The sequence below is a fragment of the Oncorhynchus tshawytscha genome, linkage group LG05 (genome assembly GCF_018296145.1).
Source record: "Oncorhynchus tshawytscha isolate Ot180627B linkage group LG05, Otsh_v2.0, whole genome shotgun sequence".
Lineage (NCBI taxonomy): Eukaryota > Metazoa > Chordata > Actinopteri > Salmoniformes > Salmonidae > Oncorhynchus > Oncorhynchus tshawytscha.
In genome coordinates, this window is record NC_056433.1 from 16,397,707 (window position 1) to 16,424,001 (window position 26,295).

Genomic DNA, 26,295 nt, shown 5'->3' on the forward strand with positions numbered 1-26,295 from the left:
CCAGCCAACTTGACACAGCTGTGGGAAGCATTGCAGTCAACATGGGCCAGCATCCCTGTGGAACGCTTTCGACACCTCTTATAGTCCATGCTCCAACAAATTGAAGCTGTTCTGTGGTCATAAAGGTGGGGTGCAACTCAATATCAGGATGGTATCCTTAATGTTTTGTACACGCAGTGTAAAATGATTTAAACACCAATTCAACCACAAAGACCAGGGAGGTTTTCCAATGCCTTGCAAAGAAGGGCACATGTTGGTAGATGGCTAAAATAAAAAAAGCTAACATTAAAAATCCTTTTGAGCATGGTGACGTTCTGAATTACACTTTGGATGGTATATTAATACACCAAGTCACTACAAAGATTACAGGCGTCCTTCCTAACTCAGTTGCCGGAGAGGAAGGAAACTGCTCAGGGATTTCACAATGAGCCCAATGGTGACTTTAAAACAGTTACAGAGTTTGATGGCTGTGATAGAACTGAGGATGGATCAACAACATTGTAGTGAATCCACAATAATGACTTAAATGATGGTGTGAAAAGAAGACGCCTGTACAGAATAAAGTATTCAAAACATGCATCCTATTTGCAATAAAGCACTAAAGTAAAACTGCAAAAAAAATTGGAAAAGTAAAGAAATTTATAAAGCGTTATGTTTGGGGCAAATCCAACACATCACTGAGTACCACTCTTCATATCTTCAAGCATGGTGGTGGCTGCATCATGTTATGGGTATGCTTTTCCTAGAGGAAAATCTGGTGCTCTCTACATTCCAACAGACACTGGGAGACATTCACTTTTCAGCAGGACAATAACCTAAAACACAAGACCAAATATATACTTACCAAGACAACATTGAACGTTCATGAGTGGCCTAGTTTAACATTTTGATTTAAATCGACTTAAATGGCTGTCTAGCAATGATCAACAACCAACTTGACAGAGTTAGAATACTTTTTTTAAAGAATAATGTGCAAATTATCCCGGTGTGCAAAGCACTTAGACTTACCCAGGAAGACTCACAGCTGTAGCCTAATCTCTGCCAAAGGTGATTCTAATGTATTGAATCAGGAGTGTGAATACTTATGTAAATTATGTATTTCTGTATTTAATTTTCAATAAATTTGATACCATTTCTAAAAACTTGTTTTCACTTTGTCCAGTATGGGGTGTTGTGTTTAGTTGGGTGTCTTTTTTTGTTGTCCATTTTGAATTCAGGCTGTAACACAACAAAGTGGAATAAGTCAAGGGGTACAAAGGCACTGTCAGTGTCGTGATAATATCAAATCGAGAGGTCTCTGGCAATCCCTAGCCAAAGTAGTGCACGACTCATGAGTAGCATGATTGGAAATAAAATACAACAGAATGTGAACTCAATGTGAACCTGAAAAGGTTTAGGCCTCTTGCTGGAGGAGTTTAAATGCTCCTGGAAGCTCTGGTACCATAAGGTTGGATACATTCAAAGTGAATTCGCACTGAAGAGTAACACGTTAAGGTCCTTTTCATTGTCTTACTGATACTTTAATTACAGATAAGAATGTGTGACCTGGAAGCTGCCCTGCCCTTTGTCAGTTTGACTTGTTAGATTTATTTCACCATTTTAAACACAATACAACCACACGTGGATAATGTTATGACAATCTTATTTTGAAAAAGTATTTCCGTTGTGGTCCTCTTAAATAAATGGTTAAAACATTCACAATCATAAACATAGTAGGCTTAGGCTAGACAGTAGACAATGCAGTGCAGTGATAAGCAAATCCCCTAGTCCAGGGGTTCTCAACGTTTTGGGTCCGGGGACCCTGTTGTAATAGCAAATTCATCTGGGACCCCTCATAACTCCAGTGAAATAACATAGCATACAAGGAGTTTTACTATGACTTCGGTAGTGCATGGCCTGAAAAAACAGGTCTCATGCCCTGGGAAGGAACATCTTAAAGGCACACTTCTTGGCATTGGAGAGAATGTTGTCGTTTTCAAGCACATTTCCTGCAATTTTAAAAATGAAATGCCATGAGTCAGAACTTTTTTTTTAAAGCTTAAATTACAGCGCATTTACAGTGCCTATAAGAAAGTCTATGCCCCTTTGAACTTTATTTTCACATTTTATTGTGTTTCAAAGTGGGATTGATCTACCCAAAATTCTCTTTCAAAGGGAAAATACAATTTTGCAAATGTTTTAAATTAATAAAAATTCAATAACTATTAACCCCCTTTGTCTAGACAAGTCTAAATGAGTTCAGAAGTAATATTTGGCTTAACACATCACATAATAAATGATATGGACTCTGTGTGAAATAATAGGTGACCCCCCCCATCTCTTTTCGGTGTTATGTACAACATTTAGAATTTTTTTAAGCTGTAAAACAGAAAAATTGACAACAAATATAGGGCATTACAACTTTAAGTAACATAAATTCACCTCCCAAGTTTAGACAATAAGAATAAACTCATGCAATGCAATAAAATTATATTTACCTGAATTGCTGGCAGCGGAGTCAGGTGATGTTGCCAGCCATAGCTTTCCACCAGCACCATACCATCCTCTAGTCGTCAAACCAGCTGTGCTGATGCTGAAAGAAAATAATTATAAAATTATATCATTCCGGGCCATTATTATGAGCTGTCCTCCCCTCAGCAGCCTCCTGTGTACTGCATAGATCATACACATAGCTAGCTAGCCAGCCAGCCGGGGCTGCAGTATTGTTGAGAGCAGTAGCAACACTTTTGCAGTTCTCCAAGGCTGTCTTTAAAAAAAGAAATACCACATAGCAAGGATGATCTACATACTGAGCAGCTCGTATTATCGACAGAAGCCTTAGGTATGGCAGACCATTCAGAACTGATCTCTCTGCATGCCCATCCATTATCTCAGCTAATCCTGATTAGGTTCCAGTCCTTTTCCGTGGCTAAATCAACTAGGCTTGTAATTTGAACAATTTTCTTGGTATTACAGATGACGTACACGTTTTGTTATTAAGGCACATCAAAGTTCACATGTTCAAGAAGGCATTATTGCAACAACAACAAAAAATGCATTTTGATGCAAATGCCTCCTGTGAAGTAGTGACGTCCGTCATACGCCCAGCTTTCTGAAACGGGTCCCTATTAAAGTTGACATGATGTTTGAATGACTACCACTTCCTCTGTCCCCCATACATACAACATATTTAAGGTCCCTCAGTCAAGTATTGAATTTCAAGCACAAATTCAACTACAAAAACCAGGTAGCTATTTTCGAAAGCCTCATAAAGAAGGGCAGTGATTGGTAGATGGGTAACAGCAAATCAATATATTGATGATATCTTTAAGCGTACTCAAGTTAATAATTATGCTGTGGATGATGTATTAAACCAACCAGACACATCAATTATGCAGTCATCCTTTTGAACTGCAGGACAGGAAGGAAACTTTTTAGGGATGTCCCCATGAGTCCATTGGTGACAGTTCAATGGCTGTGATGGGAGAACTGAGGATGGATCAACAACATTGTAGTGACTCCACAATAATTACCTAAAATGAAAATAAGAATACAAATATACAAAATATTCCAAAACATGCAACAAGACACTAAAGTAATACTGCTGAAAAACACTGCAAAGGAATACACTTTTTGGCCTAAATGCAAGGCCTTATGTTTGGGGCGAATCCACACCACACATCACTGAGTAACTTAACTGCCTCTTTATTTTCAAGCATGGTGGTGGCTGCATCATATTATGGATATGCTTGACATTGGCAAAGACTAGGGAGTTTTTCGGGATGAAAAGAAATGGGATGGAGCTAAGCACAGGCAAAATCCAAAAGGAAAACCTGCTTAAGTCTGCTTTACACCAGACACTGGGAGAGGGATTCAGCAGGAGAATAACCTACAACACAAAGCCAAATCTACACAGGAGTTGCTTATCAAAAAAACAGTGAATGTCCCTGAGTGGCCAAGTTACAGTTTTGACATAAATATGCTTGAAAATTTACGGCAAGACTTGAAAATTGCTGTCTAGCCACGATCCCCAACATCTTGACAGCGCTTGAAGACTTTTGAAAAGAATAATGGGCAAATATTGCACAATACAGGTGTGCACAGCTCTTATGAGACTTACAGTGCCTTGCGAAAGTATTCGGCCCCCTTGAACTTTGCGACCTTTTGCCACATTTCAGGCTTCAAACATAAAGATATAAAACTGTATTTTTTTGTGAAGAATCAACAACAAGTGGGACACAATCATGAAGTGGAACAACATTTATTGGATATTTCAAACTTAAAAAAAAAATCAAAAACTGAAGAATTGGGCGTGCAAAATTATTCAGCCCCCTTAAGTTAATACTTTGTAGCGCCACCTTTTGCTGCGATTACAGCTGTAAGTCGCTTGGGGTATGTCTCTATCAGTTTTGCACATCGAGAGACTGAAATTTTTTCCCATTCCTCCTTGCAAAACAGCTCGAGCTCAGTGAGGTTGGATGGAGAGCATTTGTGAACAGCAGTTTTCAGTTCTTTCCACAGATTCTCGATTGGATTCAGGTCTGGACTTTGACTTGGCCATTCTAACAACTGGATATGTTTATTTTTCAACCATTCCATTGTAGATTTTGCTTTATGTTTTGGATCATTGTCTTGTTGGAAGACAAATCTCCGTCCCAGTCTCAGGTCTTTTGCAGACTCCATCAGGTTTTCTTCCAGAATGGTCCTGTATTTGGCTCCATCCATCTTCCCATCAATTTTAACCATCTTCCCTGTCCCTGCTGAAGAAAAGCAGGCCCAAACCATGATGCTGCCACCACCATGTTTGACAGTGGGGATGGTGTGTTCAGGGTGATGAGCTGTGTTGCTTTTACGCCAAACATAACGTTTTGCATTGTTGCCAAAAAGTTCAATTTTGGTTTCATCTGACCAGAGCACCTTCTTCCACATGTTTGGTGTGTCTCCCAGGTGGCTTGTGGCAAACTTTAAACTACACTTTTTATGGATATCTTTAAGAAATGGCTTTCTTCTTGCCACTCTTCCATAAAGGCCAGATTTGTGCAATATACGACTGATTGTTGTCCTATGGACAGAGTCTCCCACCTCAGCTGTAGATCTCTGCAGTTCATCCAGAGTGATCATGGGCCTCTTGCCTGCATCTCTGATCAGTCTTTTCCTTGTATGAGCTGAAAGTTTAGAGGGACGGCCAGGTCTTGGTAGATTTGCAGTGGTCTGATACTCCTTCCATTTCAATATTATCGCTTGCACAGTGCTCCTTGGGATGTTTAAAGCTTGGGAAATCTTTTTGTATCCAAATCCGGCTTTAAACTTCTTCACAACAGTATCTCGGACCTGCCTGGTGTGTTCCTTGTTCTTCATGATGCTCTCTGCGCTTTTAACGGACCTCTGAGACTATCACAGTGCAGGTGCGTTTATACGGAGACTTGATTACACACAGGTGGATTGTATTTATCATCATTAGTCATTTAGGTCAACATTGGATCATTCAGAGATCCTCACTGAACTTCTGGAGAGAGTTTGCTGCACTGAAAGTAAAGGGGCTGAATAATTTTGCACGTCCAATTTTTCAGTTTTTGATTTGTTAAAAAAGTTTGAAATATCCAATAAATGTCGTTCCACTTCATGATTGTGTCCCACTTGTTGTTGATTCTTCACAAAAAAATACAGTTTTATATCTTTATGTTTGAAGCCTGAAATGTGGCAAAAGGTCGCAAAGTTCAAGGGGGCCGAATACTTTCGCAAGGCACTGTACCTAAGAAGACTCACAGCTGTAATCGCTGCCAAAGGTGTTTCTAACGTGTATTGACTCGGGTGAATACTTCTCTAATAAAAATATATATTCCAATTTGACATTAGTGTTTGGTGTATATTGTTGTTAAAAAAAGATAATTAAATCAATTTAATCCCAATTTGTAACAATAAAATGTAAAGAAATCTAGGGGGCACTTTCTATAGGCAGTGTGTGTACCAAAAATATATTTTTTGGGGGGGGGATACAAGAAGTATTAAGTGGAAAATACTGCAGATGTCAATCTCCATGTGAGCCTCCCAGGGCCATGTTGCCCAGGGTGAAGAACAGAAATTGTAGATTAATAATATTACATTGAATTGTATTTCACCCTCTAAACTTATTCCATGTATCCCTTGGCCAAAATGTGTAAAATACTTTGTTGTTGGTAATACTTGTGTGTGTGTGTATATATATATATATATATAAAACATGATAAAAATATACATGATAAAAAATAAATTAAAAAAATAATTATATATATACACACACACACACACAGTACCAGTTAACAGTTTGGACACACCTACTCATTGAAGGGTTTTTCATTATTTTTACAATTTTCTACATTGTGGAATAATATTGAAGACATTACAACTATGGAATCATGTAGTAACCAAAAAAAGTATTTAACAAATAAAAATATATTTACATTTGAGATTCTTCAAAGAAGCCACCCTTTGATGACAGCTTTACACACTCTTTGCATTCTCTCAACCACCTTCATATGATAGAAACCTGGAATGCATTTCAATTCACAGGTGTGCCTTGTTAAAAGGGAATTTGTGGAATTTCTTTCCTTAATGCGTTTGAGCCAATCAGTTGTGTTGTGAGAAGGTAGGGTGGTATACAGAAGATAGCCCTATTTGGTAAAAGACCAAGTCCATATTATGGCAATAATTGCTCAAATAAGCTAAGATAAACATCAGTCCATCATTACTTTAAGACAAGAAGGTCAGTCAATCCGGAACATTTCAAGAACTTTGAAAGTATCTTCAGTTGCAGTTGCAAAAACCATCAAGCGCTATGATGAAACTGGCTCTCATGAGGACCGCCACAGGAAAGGAAGACCCTGAGTTACCTCTGCTGCAGAGGACAAGTTCATTAGAGTTACCAGCCTCAGATTGCAGCCCAAATAAATTCTTCACAGAGTTCAAGTAACAGACACATCTCAACATAAACTGTTCAGAGGAGACTGCGTGAATCAGGCCTTCATGGTTGAACTGCTGCAAAGAAACCACTACTAAAGGACACCAATAAGAAGAAAATACTTGCTTGGGCCAAGCAACACGAGCAATGGACATTAGAGCGGTGGTACTCTGTCCTTTGGTCTGATGAGTCCAAATTTTAGATTTTTGGTTCCAACCACTGTATCTTTGTGAGACTCAGAGTAGGGGAACATATTATCTCTGCATGTGTGGTGTGATGGTGTGGGGGTGCTTTGCTGTTGGTTTTTTCAGAATTCAAGGCACACTTAACTGGCATGGCTACAACCGCATTCTGCAGCGACACGCCATCCCATCTGGTTTGCGCTTAGTGGGACTATCATTTGTTTTGCAACAGGACAATGACCCAACACACCTTCAGGCTGTGTAATGGCTATTTGACCGAGAAGGAGAGTGATGGAGTGCTGCATCAGATGACCTGTCCTCCACAATCACCCGACCTCAACCCAGTTTGGGATGAGTTGGACCGCAGAGTGAAGGAAAAGCAGCCACCACTGCTCAGCGTATGTGGGAACTCCTTCAAGACTGTTGGAAAATCATTCCAGTTGAAGCTGGTTGAGAGAATGCCAAGAGTGTGCAAAGCTGTCATAAAGACAAAGGTTGGCTACTTTGAATAATCTAAAATATATAACATATATTTTGACTTGTTTAACACTTCTTCTTTTTTTGCTACATGATTCCATATGTGTTATTTCATAGTTTTGATGTCTTCACTATTATTCTGCAATGTAGAAAATAGTTTAAAAAATATATACAGATAAACCCTTGTGTGTGTGTGTGTGTGTGTGTGTGTGAGAGAGAGAGATCGGACCACCTGCAGTACCTCCACGGATCCTAGTTTGAGAACACGTGACCTCTATGCTTAGCCTGAAATGGTTTTCAATTCATTAGGGGCTACAATTTTATGTGGTTTAAAGATAAATTAAATTAGGATGATAATCAATGTTGCGTATGCACTGCACTTACAGTTGAAATCGGAAGTTTACATACACCTTAGCCAAATACATTTAAACTCAGTTTTTCACAATTCCTGATATTTAATCCTAGTAAAACGTCCCTGTCTTAGGTCAGTTAGGATCACCACTTTATTTAAAAAATATGAAATGTCAGAATAATAGTAGAGAGAGTGATTTATTTAATATTTTATTTCTTTCATCACATTCCCACTGGGTCAGAAGTTTACATACATTCAATTAGTATTTGGTAGCATTGCCTTTAAATTGTTTAACTTGGGTCAAACTTTTCGGGTAGCCTTCCACAAGCTTCCCACATTCCTCCTGACAGAGCTGGTGTAACTGAGTCAGGTTTGTAGGCCTTGTTGCTCGCACACGCTTTTTCAGTTCTGCCCTCATATTTTCTATCCTTGCTCCCAAGGATGAACCAAACTTGTGGAGGTCTACAATTATTTTTCTGAGGGCTTGGCTGATTTCTTTTGATTTTCCCATGATGTGAGGCAAAGAGGTACTGAGTTTGAAGGTAGTCCTTGAAATACATCCACAGGTACACCTCCAATTGACTCAAATTATGTCAATTAGCCTATCAGAAGCTTCTAAAGCCATGACATTTTCTGGAATTTTCCAGGCTGTTTAAAGGCGCAGTCAACTTAGTGTATGTAAACTTCTGACACTGGAATTGTGATACAGTGAAATAATCTGTCTGTAAACAATCGTTGGAAAAAATACTTGTCATGCACAAAGTAGATGTCCTAACCGACTTGCAAAAACTATAGTTTGTTAACAAGAAATGTGTGAAGTAGTTGAAAAATGAGTTTTAATGATTCCAACCTAAGTGTATGTAAACTTCCGACTTCAACTGTATAAACAACAGTATGAAATAGGAATAAGGCCTATAGGAAGGAATCAATGTGATACATATGCCTAGTTTGCCACAGGACCTGTAGAATTTGTCCTATGTTTATCTTAAGTGGCAGAGTCCCTCTGAAAACAGTTTATTGGCATTCGACTTCGACTTGAAGAAGAGGATTCTTGTCAATCTTTAAGCTGTGTAACAGGGTTGTAGGTTGAAGTTATACTTTGGATTCACCGCGTCTGCCGACCTCATCAAAACCAAGTTCACTGAACTGGGAGGGAGTTTACACAATGGAGTCTCTAGGAACAGAAGGGAAGGGATTCCTGTCCACTTCAATAGCAACAAGCTGGTAATCTGCTGATCCTTTTACTCCTAGTTTGGGCAAGACTTGGCTGCAGGAGAGTGATGCCTCAGCTTTTGTATAGTCACATACTGGGTCACATTAACCCACCTGGCACACAAACTGGAGAAATGTTGTTGAATGGAAAACATGAGCAGTCATGCAGGCCATGTTCAGGTGCTGTTGTTGGCTACCTCCTGTCTTTTAAACCATTTACTCACGTCTGGTGGCCACTGCACACTAACACGACCCTAGTAGGCTTTACCTTCCTAGACCAGACTGGCTGGCACCAGGATCAGAAACCTACTCCTGCTGAGCCTGTCAGCTCCAGTTAACAGGGCATGGATGAAGGCCCTATTTCTGACCTGTAGTCAGGAACCCCCTCTGTGGCAGAAACCATCACAGAGTCACCATCACAGAACCCTAGAGTTAGAATGAGTATACCAGTCAAATTGTGATGTCAGAGGTTCCAATCCCATTCTACTCATTCTATGTCTATGGATGCAACCCTGACTGAGGAGAAAAATGAACATCTGTTGTGTGAGTACGACAGTGAAAATTGAATAGCAATACATATTTATAACGTGTCCGTAAGGTGTTAACTTAACTTAAATCAATAAGCTTGTAGTAGGATAATCCTCACTCGCAAAACTGACAGTTACAATTGTGGTGTACAGACCATATCCTAGGCCTAACTGACACACCCTTCAGGGCAGGGAAGCCATAATCTTATAGTCAGTCTCCCTCTGGGACACAAGTCATGTCTCGACAAACTAACTCCAACTGATTCTGACTCGATGATGCAAGTACTACTTACTTAGCATGATATATGGCATTAAAGTACACTACAGTACTAGTCTGTGGAGTAGGCCCCTCCCACTTTAAGGTCACTCATTACATTTTGCAGGCTGTAGTTATTACTTATCAGATGTTCTATAAATAACCACCATCCAAAGTCATACCGTATAAAATCACAACAGCTATGATTAAAACAGGACACTTCGGTACAATTTTATGAATGCCAACAGGGAATTTGTTCGTTTGACATGGTGGAATCTTTTTGTGTCTAAAATTAATTATGCGAGAGATGGTGGTGGAAATGCCTTTATGCGTAAATATTGATATAATAACCATCATATCGAAGTAATCTTGAAGTTACGGTATGATATGGTGTGTGGTCCTTCATCAACGACGACGATGATTCAGGAAATAATTCCGTTTATTAGGCTACAGATTAAATAAATTATGATGAACTTCACCGGGTGGTGAAAGGGAACAGTAACGATGCTTTCCAATAAGTATCTTTCCAATAAGTATCAAGGATCGTATTCTGGTGACATGATCGATGCTTGACTGCAATTTGACAAATATAAATATTTTTGCTGTTATCCATAATAATCTCATGTAAACTAGCCTACCCTCACAGCCTATCTGCACTGTATCTGCTAGCTGTTGGTTAGAGTGCAGGTGTCAAGACCAGACTAGGCACATTTGTTATTTAACACAACAGTTTTTGTGACAAAACTATCGATTTAGAGTTGAAAATATGATGGAATCACATTGAATTTTGTATTTTTATTTGGTACATAAAAAAGTGTGTTTTGTGTGGGCTAGGTCATCACGTACTGAATTTTTGTGATTTTTTTTTTGGGGGGGGGACAATGTACATATTTTCTTCATGCAGATTTTTGAATATTTGCATGATAATCTGTTGTTATGAGTAGACAGGATGAGGGACAGGAAATGCTAGTTAATTCTGTTAATATGCTATATTTATAGAACTAAGCATAAGCTAAAAATGCTGACTGTCATAGCACTTGAAAGGGACTGAAGCAGATTCAAAAGGCTTTCAAGGCTCAGCTCTTTGGAGTTTAGTTCTTCTTCAGTGCTGCCTCTGGGCCCATTGTTTCTAAACATATCACAAGGTTTTGTTTCACTCTTCACCATGAGACTTTCCTTTACTATGACAGTGAGCTGTCAGTGTGTGGCAGACAGTCCCGACACCGCTATTACAATCCTCTGTTTGTCCCAGCCGTGGCAGAGCGAGGAGGGGGACCAACATGCATAACTCACAACCCATTTAAACGCTGCCCCTCAACTATTTTGATTTGACATCCTCTGCTGGGGAAGCAGTGGCTTTCTTTAGAATAGGTAGGATACAGTCTGCCTTTCTCTCCTAATCCTCTTCAGAAACATCCAATACACTTAAACCAGCAGCTGCTATTGGTCTGAACATCCATATTAATACCATTTGGTTTACTGTCTTCGCTGAAATAACCTGACCCTCCCAGTCACCACACATAGACACCCCTTGGCCTTCGTGTCGTCCTCCCTAAGCTGTTCTCTTCCCATATTTCCCTTCAGCAGTTTGTCAGAATGTGGAGAGAGAGAGAAAAAATACATTTAGAAACAGACTCACTCTGGGGCAGCTGGCACCATGATCCCCAATCACACTACACTACACTCTCTGATGCAACTGGTTAGTTATGCTGGGTTAGCTTTAGCTCTGCATCAAGTAGTCCATGTTGTTGCTGCTGTACAATACTTTTAGATTGGCTACTCCCTAAGGTAAATGAACAACAAATCAACCCTTCCCAGGTCCCACTATGTTCCATTCAAGGAACAACAAATCAACCCTTCCCAGGTCCCACTATGTTCCATTCAAGGAACAACAAATCAACCCTTCCCAGGTCCCACTATGTTCCATTCAAGGAACAACAAATCAACCCTTCCCAGGTCCCACTATGTTCCATTCAAGGAACAACAAATCAACCCTTCCCAGGTCCCACTATGTTCCATTCAAGGAACAACAAATCAACCCTTCCCAGGTCCCACTATGTTCCATTCAAGGAACAACAAATCAACCCTTCCCAGGTCCCACTATGTTCCATTCAAGGAACAACAAATCAACCCTTCCCAGGTCCCACTATGTTCCATTCAAGGAACAACAAATCAACCCTTCCCAGGTCCCACCATGTACCATTAAAAAAACAACAATGTACCATTAAACAAACAACAAGTCAACCCTTTCCAGGTCCCACTATGTTCCATGCTTTCTATGTTGTATTCATTGAGTACCCATATGTTATTTACTTTTGCACCCCAGTATCTCTTACTTGCATATCATCACCTGCACATCTATCACTCCAGTGTTAATGCTAAATTGTAATTATTTATTGCCTTACCTCCCTAATTCTGCTATATTTGCACACACTACATCATAGATTGACTGTACGTTTGTTTATCCCATGTGTAACTCTGTGTTGTTGATTTTGTCGCACTGCTTTGCTTTATCTTGGCCAGGTCGCAGTTGTAAATGAGAACTTGTTCTCAACTGGCCTACCTGGTTAAATAAAGGTGAAATAAAAAACTACAAAAATGGTAACAAACAAAGCATTGTGAATTGCTCAAGTTCTGCTGCATGTCAGAACAAACGACGAGCCTTGATGTCTTCATAGTCAAATTTCTTTGCATATGTAAATTGCAAAAGATGTGGTACGTGAGCTATTAAGCAAATACCTCCTTGTTACGCAGCGTTGTAAAGGCCAGGTGTGCTCAGCCAGCACGTCACACAAAAAAAAATCCCTTTCCGGTGAAAATGGCTTCTATGTTTCCCAGGCATTTGGCTGGGCACTGAGCTGCAGTTACCATGTACAGTAGCAATACATCACAGCAGGACTCACAGCAGTCCTAAATGGTATCCTATTCCCTATACAGTACACTACATAGAGAATAGGGTGCCATTTGGGATTATGGCCCTTGCCACAAGGCCAATCAAACAAATGTATGTGCCCTTTCCTCTGCCCAGTGATTGGAAGCACATTTCCTTCAAATGCACATTGCTCAAACTATATCAGATGTGCCATAGTGCCTACATTAGTTATTGAGCAATAGTGTGAGTTGTGAAGATTGACTGGCACACCTAAAGTGCCTCAAAAGTGGCAATCTTTGAGTTGATTGCCTGGATCAAAAGAAGTAGCAACTCCTAGCCTACTCTCCAGAACGGCATGTGGTAATCGCATGATCAGGCGTGATTCTGTATTACTGGATTACCATCATATAAACCACCATATATTTTCTGTATAGGGCTATTGGGCTCTGGTCAAAATATTATGCGCTATATAGGGAATAGGGTTCCATTTGGGATGCAAAGAGTCAGATGGCTTCTATCAGTGTGCTTACTGTCCCCTCCCTGAGTTATCAGGAGGAAGGAACGGTAGGCAAGCCATATGTGAAATCTGTTCAATTAGCATCTCTGTCTTTCGTTTTACACACTAATGGATATTTGATATGATAATCAGCATGCATTCTGTATGCCAGGTAGCCCTGTATAGGGACTCTCTGACAAATGCAGCTCTTTGCTATTATGACTTAGGCTACTAGCTAGAATGTGTCAGCAATTCTGTTTGTGAACACTTGGGCCTACGTGTATTTTCAGGCCTTTTCGGTGAACGTTGAACCTTCAATAATTCTATAGTAAGATGTAAGGCAGCTCTGATTCTAGCTCCTAAGAAACTTTGCAGTGTTTTTTTTGTGTGTGTTATTTCTTACATTATTTGCCTTGTTTTTTAAATGATTTTTTATTACATACAGTTGGAAATAACTTTTGGATGTCAGAGCAGAGGTAACTCACCATCATTACGACCAGGAATACGACTTTCCTGAATTGGATCCTTTGTTCGTACCCACCAGTGCAATTTAACTTCATCCAGAGGCTGCTCCAAAACACCTCAGGCGGAGAAGAGGCATTCGGAATGGATTTCTAGTCCGACTCAGGTGTTGTGCACACCATCCACCACTTCGAGTATATTACTTGCTAATGTTCAGTCTCTGGATAATAAAGTAGATGAGCTCAGGGGAGGATCTCCTTCCACAGCGACATCAGGGATTGTAACATACTGTTTCACTGAAACATGGCTCTCTCGGGATATACTGTCCCCGTCCATACAACAAGCTGGGTTCTCAGTACATTGCGCAGACAGGAATAAAGAACTCTCCAGGGAAGAGGAGAGGCGGGGATATTTGTTTCATGATTAGCTACTCATGGTGTGATTGTGATAACATACAGAAACTCAAGTCCTTTTGTTCACCCGACCTAGAATACCTCACAATAAAATGCCAACCATATTACCTCCGAAGAGAATTATCTTCGGTTATAGTCACAACTGTATATTGTCCCCCTCAAGCCAATACCATGGTGGCCCTCAAAGAACTACACTGGATGCAAACTGGAAACCACATATCCTGAGGCTGCATTTATTGTAGCTGGCGATTTTAACAAAGGAAATCTGAGGAAAACGCTACTGAAGTTCTACCAACACATTGACTGTAGTTCTCGCACTGGGAAAACATTAGACCACTACTACTCAACTTTTTGAAATGCCCCGCCCTCCCTGATCATGACTCCATTTTGCTCCTCCCTTGCTTTAGGCACAAACTCAGCACGGGTACTTTCTGTTAAGGTCTATTCAACGCTGGTCTGACCAATCGGAATCCATGCTTCAAGATCATGCGGACTGGGATATGTTCCAGGTAGCCTCAGAGAATAACATCGACAAATACATGGATGCGGTGACTGAGTTCATCAGGAAGTGTATAGGAGATGTTGCAACCTCTGACTATTAAAACCTACCCAAACCAGAAACCGTGGATAGATGGGAGAATTTACGCTAAACTGAAAGTGCGAACCTCCTTATTTAACCATGGCAAGGTGACTGTGAATATGGTTGAATACAACAGTGTAGTTATTCCTGCCGTAAGGCAATCAAACAGGCAAAGCGTCAGTACAGAGACAAAGTGGAGTCGCAATTCAACGGCTCAGACACCAGACGTATGTGGCAGGGTCTACAGACCATCACGGACTACAAAGGGAAAACCAGCCACGTCGGCGGACACTGTCTTACTTCTGGACAAGCTAAACACCTTCTTCACCTACTTTGAGGATAGCACAGTGCCACCGACGCGGCCCGCTACCAAGGACTCCTTCTCCGTGGCCGACGTGAGTAAGACATTTAAGCGTGTTAACCCTCGCAAGGCTGCCGGCCCAGACGGCATCCATAGTCGCGTCATCAGAGCGTACGCAGACCAGCTGGGTGGGGTGTTTACGGACATATTCAATCTCTCCCTATCCCAGTCTGCTGTCCCCACTTTCGTCAAGATGTCCACCATTGTTCCTCGACCCAAGAAAGCAAAGGTAACTGAACTAAATTACTATTGCCCCACGGCATCATGAAGTCATTGAGAGGCTAGTTAAGGATCATATCACCTCTACCTTACCTGACACCCTAGATCCACTTCAATTTGCTTACCGCCCCAATAGATCCACAGATGATGCTATAGCCATCGCACTGCACACTGCCCCATCCCATCTGGACAATGGGAATACCTATGTAAGAATGCTGTTCATTGACTATAGCTCAGCATACCCTCCAAGCTCACCATTAAGCTCGGGGCCCTGAGTCCAAACCCCGCCCTGTGCAACTGGGTCCTGGATTTCCTGACGGGCCGCCCACAGGGGGTGAAGGTAGACAACAACACCTCCACTTCGCTGATCCTCAACATAGGGGCAACACAAGGGTGTGTGCTCAGCCCACCCCACTCCTGTACTCCCTGTTCACCCATGACTGCGTGGCCACGCACGCTTACAATTCAATCATCAAGTTTGCAGATGACACAATATTAGTAGGCCTGATTACCAACAATGACGAGCCAGCCTACAGGGAGGAGGTGAGGGCCCTGGGAGAGTGGTGCCAGGAAAATAACTTCTCCCTCAACTTCAACAAAACAAAGGAGCTGATTGTGGCAGTGGTGTGAAGCCCCTCTCCACACCACTACCACTCTCTGTTGTCATCTATGCATAGTCACATTAATTAACTCTACCTACATGTACATACTACCTCAATTAACCGGTGCCTCCGCACATTGACTCTGTACCGGCACCCCCCTGTATATAATGTTATTTTTTTACTGCTCCTCTTGTTACTTTTCTCTTATTCTTATCCGTATTTTTTTTAAACTGCACTGTCGGTTGGGGGCTCGTAAGTAAGCATTTCACTGTAAGGTCTACACCTGTTGTATTCAGCGCATGTGACTAATACAATTTGATTTGATGGTGGACTTCAGGAAACAGCAGAGGGAGCACGCCCCTATCCACATCAACGGGGCCGCAGTGGAGAAGGTGGAAGCTTCAAGTCCCTCGCCATACACATCACTGATGTGATTTTCTGGATTTGTTTTCTCATTTTGTCTGTCATAGTTGAAGTGTACCTATGATGAAAATTGCAGGCCTCTCTCATCTTTTTAAGTGGGAGAACTAGCACAATTGGTGGCTGACTCAATACTTTTTATGTGTATGTGACAGATAAAATGGGACTTGAGTTGAAGCTACACTGTCAGATGTTCAGATGCAGAGTGTTGGCTGCTGTGGGTGGTTTTCACGATCGGTCTTGCCACTCTTTGTTCTGCTCTACATGGCTCGCCAAGGCAGTTCTAGTAACACATTTGGATAATGTGAATAGAGTAGGCTACTGCTTTAATTGTGGGTGGGCACACCGTTTGTTTGCATCCAAATATTTACTTATGGCCTAGTAATAGTAGTTATTCTAGTCATCTTGAAATGCAAACTGGATTGCATTCAGTTTCTACTGAACTAAGACCACCACCACACCTTGAATGACGGAATGGAAATGTCCTAAAGTAATATTTAACTGGGTTAATCTGATAAGCGATCCGTGAACGTGTCATCAGGAAGCCAGGAGGGATTTTGAGGATTGACCTCATATCCTGATCCACAGGAGGTTGGTGGCACCTTAATTGGGGAGGAGTGGCATCAAATATGTCAAACACATGGTTTGATGCCATTCCATTTGGCTCCGTTCCAGACATTATTATGAGCCGTTCTCCCCTCAGCAGCCTCCACTGATCCTGATGTGTTTTCAGGAATGACGTTTTGACACACTAATTCAAATAATCCTGCATCATCAGTGCTGATGTCACGTGTCTTAGTATTGGGAATACTTCCCACTCCTCAATAGAGACTGGTCAGAGTGACGGTAGCCATGTGCCGTACCGTTATTGGCCAGGTGTAGCAAGATATTATGGACAGATAATAGAGAATACCTAGTAAACAGTCACCACTAGCTGCTAGCCAGCCTCCGCCGGCCTCCTAGTCACCACTAGCGACCTCCGCCCAGTACCCTGCCCTGAACCTTAGTCACCGTTAGTAGCTGGCTACCACCCGGTACTCTATCCTGCATCTTAGAGACTGCTGCCCTATGTACATAGTCATTAAACAATGGTCACTTTTAATAATGTTCATACTGTTTGATCACTTCACATGTATACACTGTATTCTAGTCATGACTCATCAAATACAGTATAACTACTGCTTTACACACCTTTTCTATTCATATAGCGTTCATACTGTCTATACACACCATTATATTCTGAGTGTACAAAACATTAAGAACACCTTCCTGATATTGAGTTGAACCCCTTTTGCCCTCAGAACAGCCTCAATTTGTTAGTGCATGGACTCTACAAGGTGTCAAAAGTGTTCCACTGCCATGCAATCTCCATAGACAAACATTGGCAGTAGACTGGCCTTACTTAAGAGCTCAGTGACTTTCAATGTAGCACCGTCATAGGATGCCACCTTTCCAACAAGTGAGTTCGTCAAATTTATGCCCTGCTAGAGCTCCTTGGGTCAACTGTAAGTACTGTTATTGTGAAGTAGAAACGTCTAGGAGCAACAACTTTCATGCCGTGATATGGTGGGCCACACAAGCTCATAGAACAGGACCGCCGAGTGACGTAGCACATAAAGATCGTCTGTCCTCGGTTGCAACACTCACTACAGAGTTCCAAACTGCTTCTGGAAGCAACGTCAGAACAAAAACTGTTTGTCAGTAGCTTCATGAAATAGGTTTCCATGGCAGAGCAGCCGCACACAAGCCTAAGATCACCATGCGCAATGCCAAGCTTCGGCTGGAGTGGTGTAAAGCTCGCCACCATTGGACTCTGGAGGAGTGGAAACGCATTCTCTGGAGTGATGAATCACACTTCACCATTTGGCAGTCTGATGGACAATTCTGGGTTTGGCTGATGCCAGGAGAACGCTACCTTCCCCAAAAAGTTGGAATAATGGTCTGGGGCTGTTTTTCATGGTTCGGGCTAGGTCCCTTAGTTCCAGTGAAGGGAAATCTTAACGCTACAGCATACAATTACATTCTAGACAATTCTGTGCTTCCAACTTTGTGCCAACAGTTTAGGGAAGGCCCCTTCCTGTTTCAGCATGCACAAAGCGAGGTCCATGCAGAAATGGTTTGTCGAGATGTGTTGAAGAACTTGACTCGCCTGCACAGAGTCCTAACCTCAACCCCATCGAACACCTTTGGGATGAATTGGAACGCCGACTGCGAGCTGTTGTGGAAAATCTTGAGTCAAATATTTGCACAGATACCGGAACTTGTGAATTCAATTTAGACTTTATTACAAACGTAACAGAGCCGAGCCTTTCCATGGAAAATACACAATTCTCTAATTACAGAGTTCTGACTATAGTTTTTCCCGTCTTTACATTGCACATATAGTCACTCCTTGTATGTACATGAACAACTCCTATTTGCCTTATAGTTCTCCCATCTTTGCATTACGTATAGAATCTCCTCCCTCTATACGAAAATAACTCCTCTTGACCTTTCTCCACCATTATCTTTCCATCTCAGTTCTTGCTTGTTAACACCCACATCTGACAGCTGTATAGGTTATAATGGTAGCAGGCCCTGTTCATATATGTTCCATTCCTTATATAGCCATTCTGTCTTAGCTCTTCAAAGTGGACAGTCTAAACACTGCCTGCTAATATTGGAGTCATGAGTTTTGCATGAGTTTCACTACCACAGAGCCAAGCCTAATCGGCCAGCATCAGTGCCCGACCTCACTAATTCTCTCTGACGTTGCTCATTCTGAAATTTCTTAATTTCTTAATTTTTACTTTTTGGATCATGTGTGTATTTTTTGTATTACTGCACTGTTGGAACTAGAAACACAATCATTTCGCTGCACCTGCAATAACATCTGCAAGTCTGTGTACGTGACCAATAAACTTTGATTTGATACTATATTCAGATGGAATTACACTTCAGAATGAGGATGTGATGTGTAGTACTTACATTGGCAGGTGATTTTTACAGCCCAGCCAATAAGTTACTAGCAACCTTTGACCTGTGCTTTGCTACACCTGATTGAATAAAGGGACATTCCTGGAATCTTAGTTAGAGCCTTCTATGCTGCTGAGGCATGGAGAGTTCCGTGTTTGAATGGATGATGTGATATTTTGGGTATTATTGAATTTAACTTAATGATGATGATGTGAAAAGCAAAGACCCAGTCAGCTCTTGGCACAGTGCTGAATTGTTATAGAGGTTATTATGATTGACGGTCCACATTCAAAACTCTCCAGCTTAAGGAAGTTTGTTCCACTTTGATTACCAGACAAAAATAACTTTAAGATTGCAGGCAAGCACCCATGTAGGCTAGTTGTATCATTTGTTGTTGTGGCCAGTAACATTGTGAATAGGCCTTGACATAATTTGGTTGGCTTTACTAGTGTTCCTCTGCTTATAACAAGAAAATATGTTCCATTATTATTTATGATCTCACCCTTTTTAGTAGGTTAATAGGATCAGCACACCCCTTAGACGTGAAAGCAGCTAAACACAACCAGGCCTATTAGTTTGTCAATTCTGGACTAAGGCTCATTGGGGCCCCACAAGGCCCCACAAGGGTGCCAACACACTGTCAATGACACTGACTCTACTCCAGCCACTTTAATCATGGGAATTGATGGGAAATGATGTAAATATATCACTAGCCACTTTAAACAATGCTACCTTATATAATGTTACTTACCCTACATTGTTCATCTCATATGCATACGTTGATACTGTACTCTATATCATCGACTGCATCCTTATGTAATACATGTATCACTAGCCACTTTAACTATGCCACTTGGTTTACATACTTATCTCATATGTATATACTGTACTCGATATCATCTACTGTATCTTGCCTATGCTGCTCTGTACCATCACTCATTCATATATCCTTATGTACATATTCTTTATCCCCTTACACTGTGTATAAGACAGTAGTTTTTTTTGGAATTGTTAGTCAGATTACTTGCTCGTTATTACTGCATTGTCGGAACTAGAAGCACAAGCATTTCGCTACACTCGCATTAACATCTGCTAACCATGTGTATGTGACAAATAAAATTTGATTTGATTTGATTTGTCAGTGCCAAGTTGATCAGGCCCTAGCTATTCCATTGTTTCACAAGAGGGAAAGCCCCTGTGGAGATGCTGAACAAACTAGGCTTAGTCTGACATTTCACTCATTGAGTTTGTTTGCTTTTCATTTTAGCATAGTTATTTGTGTCAGTGGCACCTGTATTTTAATGTGAAAGTTAAAGTTAACATTGTTTTCGAATGACATCCCCAAGAGGTAAAATATATAGTGGTCCTAAAACAAAGCCTTGAGGAACACTGAAACTTACAGTTGATTTGTCAGAGGACAAACCATCCACAGAGACAAACTGATATCTTTCCGACAGATAAGATCTAACCCAGGCCAGAACTTGTCCGTGTAGACCAATTTGGGTTTCCAATCTTTCCAAAAGAATGTGGTGATCGATGGTGTCAAAAGCAGCACTAAGGTCTAGGAGTCTGGACACCCTAAGGTCCTAGGACCTGGACAAACTCTACAGATTTGTGTCTCAATTCTCGGTCAACAGACCTCTATCTGGAACGAACTCTGAATTGGAGAAACTTAAATGTGGGCATCCGGCTCCAGTGTGCCACTAATGTTACTGCTGAGAATTGCTCCTTAAGTAACGATATTATCCCAATACTTAGGTGCCGATACGATATGTATTGCGATTTATATTCCGATTTAATGTTCCTAACATATTGCTCACTATATGTTTGATACCGAGAAACAAGAGAGCATGAGAAGCTAGTTTTGATCAGTCAGGGAAATAAAAGTGCTGAAATCATGTTGGCTCACTATTTAAAAAGAAGATGGAGAACAAGCTATAGGATGGACAAGTAGCAGAGTTTTGGCGCAGGTATAGCTGACTTGGGCTTTCTTACGGTATCAAGCAAGAACAAAATATTGTTTAGTTCTAGGGCAAAACAACTAAACATGCTTCCCTTGGGGTCCCCAGGACCGAGTTTGGGAAACGCTGCTCTATGGGGTCTTACGTCAGAGTTGTTTTGGCCCAGACTTAGACCTACACATTGAAGTAGTTTGTGGCCTGTCTGTCATCCCTTTAGGCTATGTGTTTTTTTATGGATCACAACACAACAGCCTGGGGTGGCTGCACATTTCCCTGAGGGGCTGTTAGGCTGCTCATTCTACTGTATTGTAATCTCACCACAGTAACAGGATCAGCTGGTGGTTGGACTCAACAACATGATTATTGGAGACCTGGCCACAGCAAGGCCCAGGAGAATGTGTTTAACCTGAATCTGCTGGTGTGCTGCTCATCTGCTTAGGGTAGGCTACAAATACTCTACAATTAGTGTGCACCCCAAATGCCCTGGGCAAAAGTAGTTCACTATAAAGGCAATAGGGTGCCATTTGGGTATAAGTCTAGTGCCAGTGAAATTAAGCAAACACCTTAAAAATAGGATTTAGAAATATAGGCTATTCAATTTTAAAGCATACTGGGAGTGAGTATTAGCCATTCCATACACAGTTTTGCTTGATCTATTGTCTTATGTGTAGTGCTAGCCTGTACATTTTGTAATAACTTTGTAGGCTAATTGCCCCTTGGGGATAAAGGAATTTTTAAAAAGTGTGAATTAAATGTGATAACTGTTTTGATGGCTTTAGGAAAGGTACCAGCCTCTAATGGCCCCCTGTGTCTGACTTCTTGTCTTGTAGTGTCATGGAGGATGGGAAGCCGGTGTGGGCGCCCCACCCAGGAGATGGGTTCCAGCTGGGGACCATAGTGGACATAGGAGCAGACAGTTTGACCATCGAGCCGCTGAAACAGGGGCAAAAGGTAGGTGATCACACACGCATGTTCAAAAACAGACGTCCATGATCACTGTAATATTTTCCACCCAGAGAATTGACATAATGGTGTGGTGTGGAGGCCACCAGTGAAACATCTATTTTAAAAACTGCAAGAGTTAGTTTTTAGATGGTACCCTATAGATCAAGGGTGCTCAACTCTTCCCCTACGAAGTCCGGAACCTGAGGGTTTGCTGTTCTACCTAAAATCAAATCAAATCAAATCAAATTTTATTTGTCACATACACATGGTTAGCAGATGTTAATGCGAGTGTAGCGAAATGCTTGTGCTTCTAGTTCCGACAATGCAGTAATAACGAGCAAGTAATCTAACTAACAATTCCAAAAAAAAACTACTGTCTTATACACAGTGTAAGGGGATAAAGAATATGTACATAAGGATATATGAATGAGTGATGGTACAGAGCAGCATAGGCAAGATACAGTAGATGATATCGAGTACAGTATATACATATGAGATAAGTATGTAAACCAAGTGGCATAGTTAAAGTGGCTAGTGATACATGTATTACATAAGGATGCAGTCGATGATATAGAGTACAGTATCAACGTATGCATATGAGATGAACAATGTAGGGTAAGTAACATTATATAAGGTAGCATTGTTTAAAGTGGCTAGTGATATATTTACATAATTTCCCATCAATTCCCATGATTAAAGTGGCTGGAGTAGAGTCAGTGTCATTGACAGTGTGTCATTGACAGTGTGTTGGCAGTAGCCACTCACTCAATGTTCATTCCAACCTAAATCAGTCCCTGATTAGAGGGGGAACAATGAAACAAGCAGTGGAACTGGTTTTCGAGGACCAGAGTTGCGTTTGAGGGCTACAGATGGTACCCTGCAGATGGTACCCTGCAGATCAGGGATCACCAACTAGATTTTGGCTCTAACCACAATAGAAAGAGGAGTGGGAGGCCTCGGTGCACAACTGAGCAAGAGGACAAGTACATTAGTGTCTAGTTTGAGAAACAGATGCCTCAAGTCCTCAACTGGCAGCTTCATTAAATAGTACCCGCAAAACACCCGTCTCAACAGTGAATAGGCGACCCCGATGCTGGCCTTCTAGGCAGAGTTGCAAAGAAAAAGCCATATCTCAGACTAGCCAATAAAAATAAAAGATTAAGGTGGGCAAAACAACACAGACACTAGACAGAGGAACTCTGCTTAGAAGGCCAGCTTCCCGGAGTCGCCTCTTCACTGTTGAAGTTGAGACGGGTGTTTTCCGGGGCCTCCCACTTTCTATTCTGGTTAGTGCCAGTTTGTGCTATTCTGTGATGGGAGTAGTACACAGTTGTACAAGATCTTCAGTTTCTTGGCATGGAATAGCCTTCATTTCTCAGAACAAGAATAGACTGACGAGTTTCAGAAGGAAGGTCTTTGTTTCTGGCCATTTTGAGCCTGTAATCGAACCCACAAATGCTGATGCTCCAGATACTCAACTAGTCTAAAGAAGGTCAGTTTTATTGCTTCTTCAAATCAAATCAAATCAAATCAAATTTTATTTGTCACATACACATGGTTAGCAGATGTTAATGCGAGTGTAGCGAAATGCTTGTGCTTCTAGTTCCGACAATGCAGTAATAACGAGCAAGTAATCTAACTAACAATTCCAAAAAAAAACTACTGTCTTATACACAGTGTAAGGGGATAAAGAATATGTACATAAGGATATATGAATGAGTGATGGTACAGAGCAGCATAGGCAAGATACAGTAGATGATATCGAGTACAGTATATACATATGAGATAAGTATGTAAACCAAGTGGCATAGTTAAAGTGGCTAGTGATACATGTATTACATAAGGATGCAGTCGATGATATAGAGTACAGTATCAACGTATGCATATGAGATGAACAATGTAGGGTAAGTAACATTATATAAGGTAGCATTGTTTAAAGTGGCTAGTGATATATTTACATAATTTCCCATCAATTCCCGTGATTAAAGTGGCTGGAGTAGAGTCAGTGTCATTGACAGTGTGTTGGCAGTAGCCACTCAATGTTAGTGGTGGCTGTTTAACAGTCTGATGGCCTTGAGATAGAAGCTGTTTTTCAGTCTCTCGGTCCCAGCTTTGATGCACCTGTACTGACCTCGCCTTCTGGATGACAGCGGGGTGAACAGGCAGTGGCTCGGGTGGTTGATGTCCTTGATGATCTTTATGGCCTTCCTGTAGCATCGGGTGGTGTAGGTGTCCTGGAGGGCAGGTAGTTTGCCCCCGGTGATGCGTTGTGCAGACCTCACTACCCTCTGGAGAGCCTTACGGTTGAGGGCGGTGCAGTTGCCATACCAGGCGGTGATACAGCCCGCCAGGATGCTCTCGATTGTGCATCTGTAGAAGTTTGTGAGTGCTTTTGGTGACAAGCCGAATTTCTTCAGCCTCCTGAGGTTGAAGAGGCGCTGCTGCGCCTTCCTCACGATGCTGTCTGTGTGAGTGGACCAATTCAGTTTGTCTGTGATGTGTATGCCGAGGAACTTAAAACTTGCTACCCTCTCCACTACTGTTCCATCGATGTGGATGGGGGTTGTTCCCTCTGCTGTTTCCTGAAGTCCACAATCATCTCCTTAGTTTTGTTGACGTTGAGTGTGAGGTTATTTTCCTGACACCACACTCCGAGGGCCCTCACCTCCTCCCTGTAGGCCGTCTGGAGTCGTTGTTGGTAATCAAGCCTACCACTGTTGTGTCGTCCAAACTTGATGATTGAGTTGGAGGCGTGCATGGCCACGCAGTCGTGGGTGAACAGGGAGTACAGGAGGGGGCTCAGAACGCACCCTTGTGGGGCCCCAGTGTTGAGGATCAGCGGGGAGGAGATGTTGTTGCCTACCCTCACCACCTGGGGGCGGCCCGTCAGGAAGTCCAGTACCCAGTTGCACAGGGCGGGGTCGAGACCCAGGGTCTCGAGCTTGATGACGAGCTTGGAGGGTACTATGGTGTTGAATGCCGAGCTGTAGTCGATGAACAGCATTCTCACATAGGTATTCCTCTTGTCCAGATGGGTTAGGGCAGTGTGCAGTGTGGTTGAGATTGCATCGTCTGTGGACCTATTTGGGCGGTAAGCAAATTGGAGTGGGTCAAGGGTGTCAGGTAGGGTGGAGGTGATATGGTCCTTGACTAGTCTCTCAAAGCACTTCATGATGACGGATGTGAGTGTCAGTTTTCAGTTTTCAGCTGTGCTAACATAATTGCAATAGGGTTTTCTAATGATAAATTAGCCTTTTAAAATTATAAACTTGGATTAGCTAACAATGTGCCATTGGAACACAGGAGATGGTTGCTCATAATGGGCCTCTGTACGCCTATGTAGATATTCCATTTTAAAAATCAGCTGTTTCTAGCTACAATAGTCATTTACTGTAACGATTTTCATTGGTGGAAGGAGAGGAAGTCCAAAGTGCAGCGTGGTACGGAAACCATAACCCAACAGTTCTGACATGGAAATAATCACCCACAACTCAAAATGGGAAAACAGGCTAATATTCTCAATCAGAGACAACGTAGACAGCGTATCCATACCAGGCCAAACACATAGATAAAGAAAACCTAGACCTATAACATAGAATACCCACCCACATCACACCCTGACCAAACTAAAAATACAAACCTACAAAGCAATCTAACGAGACTCCCAGTTAGACAGCAAATGTTCCTTTTGTTCCATAAAGATGATTTTTATACCCAAAATACCTCCGTTTGTTGGTCACGTTATGTTGAGAAATCCACCGGAAATAGTGGTCACGACAACGGCGAAAAAAAAATCTAAATTATATCCATAATATCGACAAAAACATGGCAAACGTTTTTTATAATCAATCCTCAAGGTGTTTTTCAAATATCTATTAGATAATATATCAACCGGGACAATTGGCTTTTCAGTAGGAGCGAGAGGAAAAAATGAATGATGAAACCAAGATTGAACTGTTTGGCCTGAATCTCTGGAGAGACCTGAAAATATCTGTGCAGCAAAGCTCTCCATCCAATCTGATAGAGCTTAAGAGGATATGCAGAGAAGAATGGGAGAAACTCACCAAATGTGCCAAGCTTGTAGCGT

The 26,295-nt window shown here is 41.6% G+C and overlaps 1 protein-coding gene across 6 annotated transcripts in view; it reads left to right on the top strand.

The window, feature by feature from the left end:
• LOC112250017 (unconventional myosin-VI) overlaps positions 1–26,295 on the top strand; it is a 132,271-nt gene that overhangs the window by 15,765 nt on the left and 90,211 nt on the right. For 5 of the 6 annotated variants that reach the window (XR_006083357.1, XM_042321548.1, XM_042321547.1 and 2 more), the window contains exon 2: positions 22,094–22,214. Coding sequence is in view for 5 of the 6 variants with exons in the window: in XM_042321548.1 (XP_042177482.1) it covers positions 22,098–22,214 (117 nt within the window). In the remaining variant the exon portion in view is untranslated. Of the gene's footprint in view, positions 1–21,586; positions 21,704–22,093; positions 22,215–26,295 lie in introns of all 6 variants that reach the window. The other variant, XM_042321549.1, reaches the window with a different exon arrangement.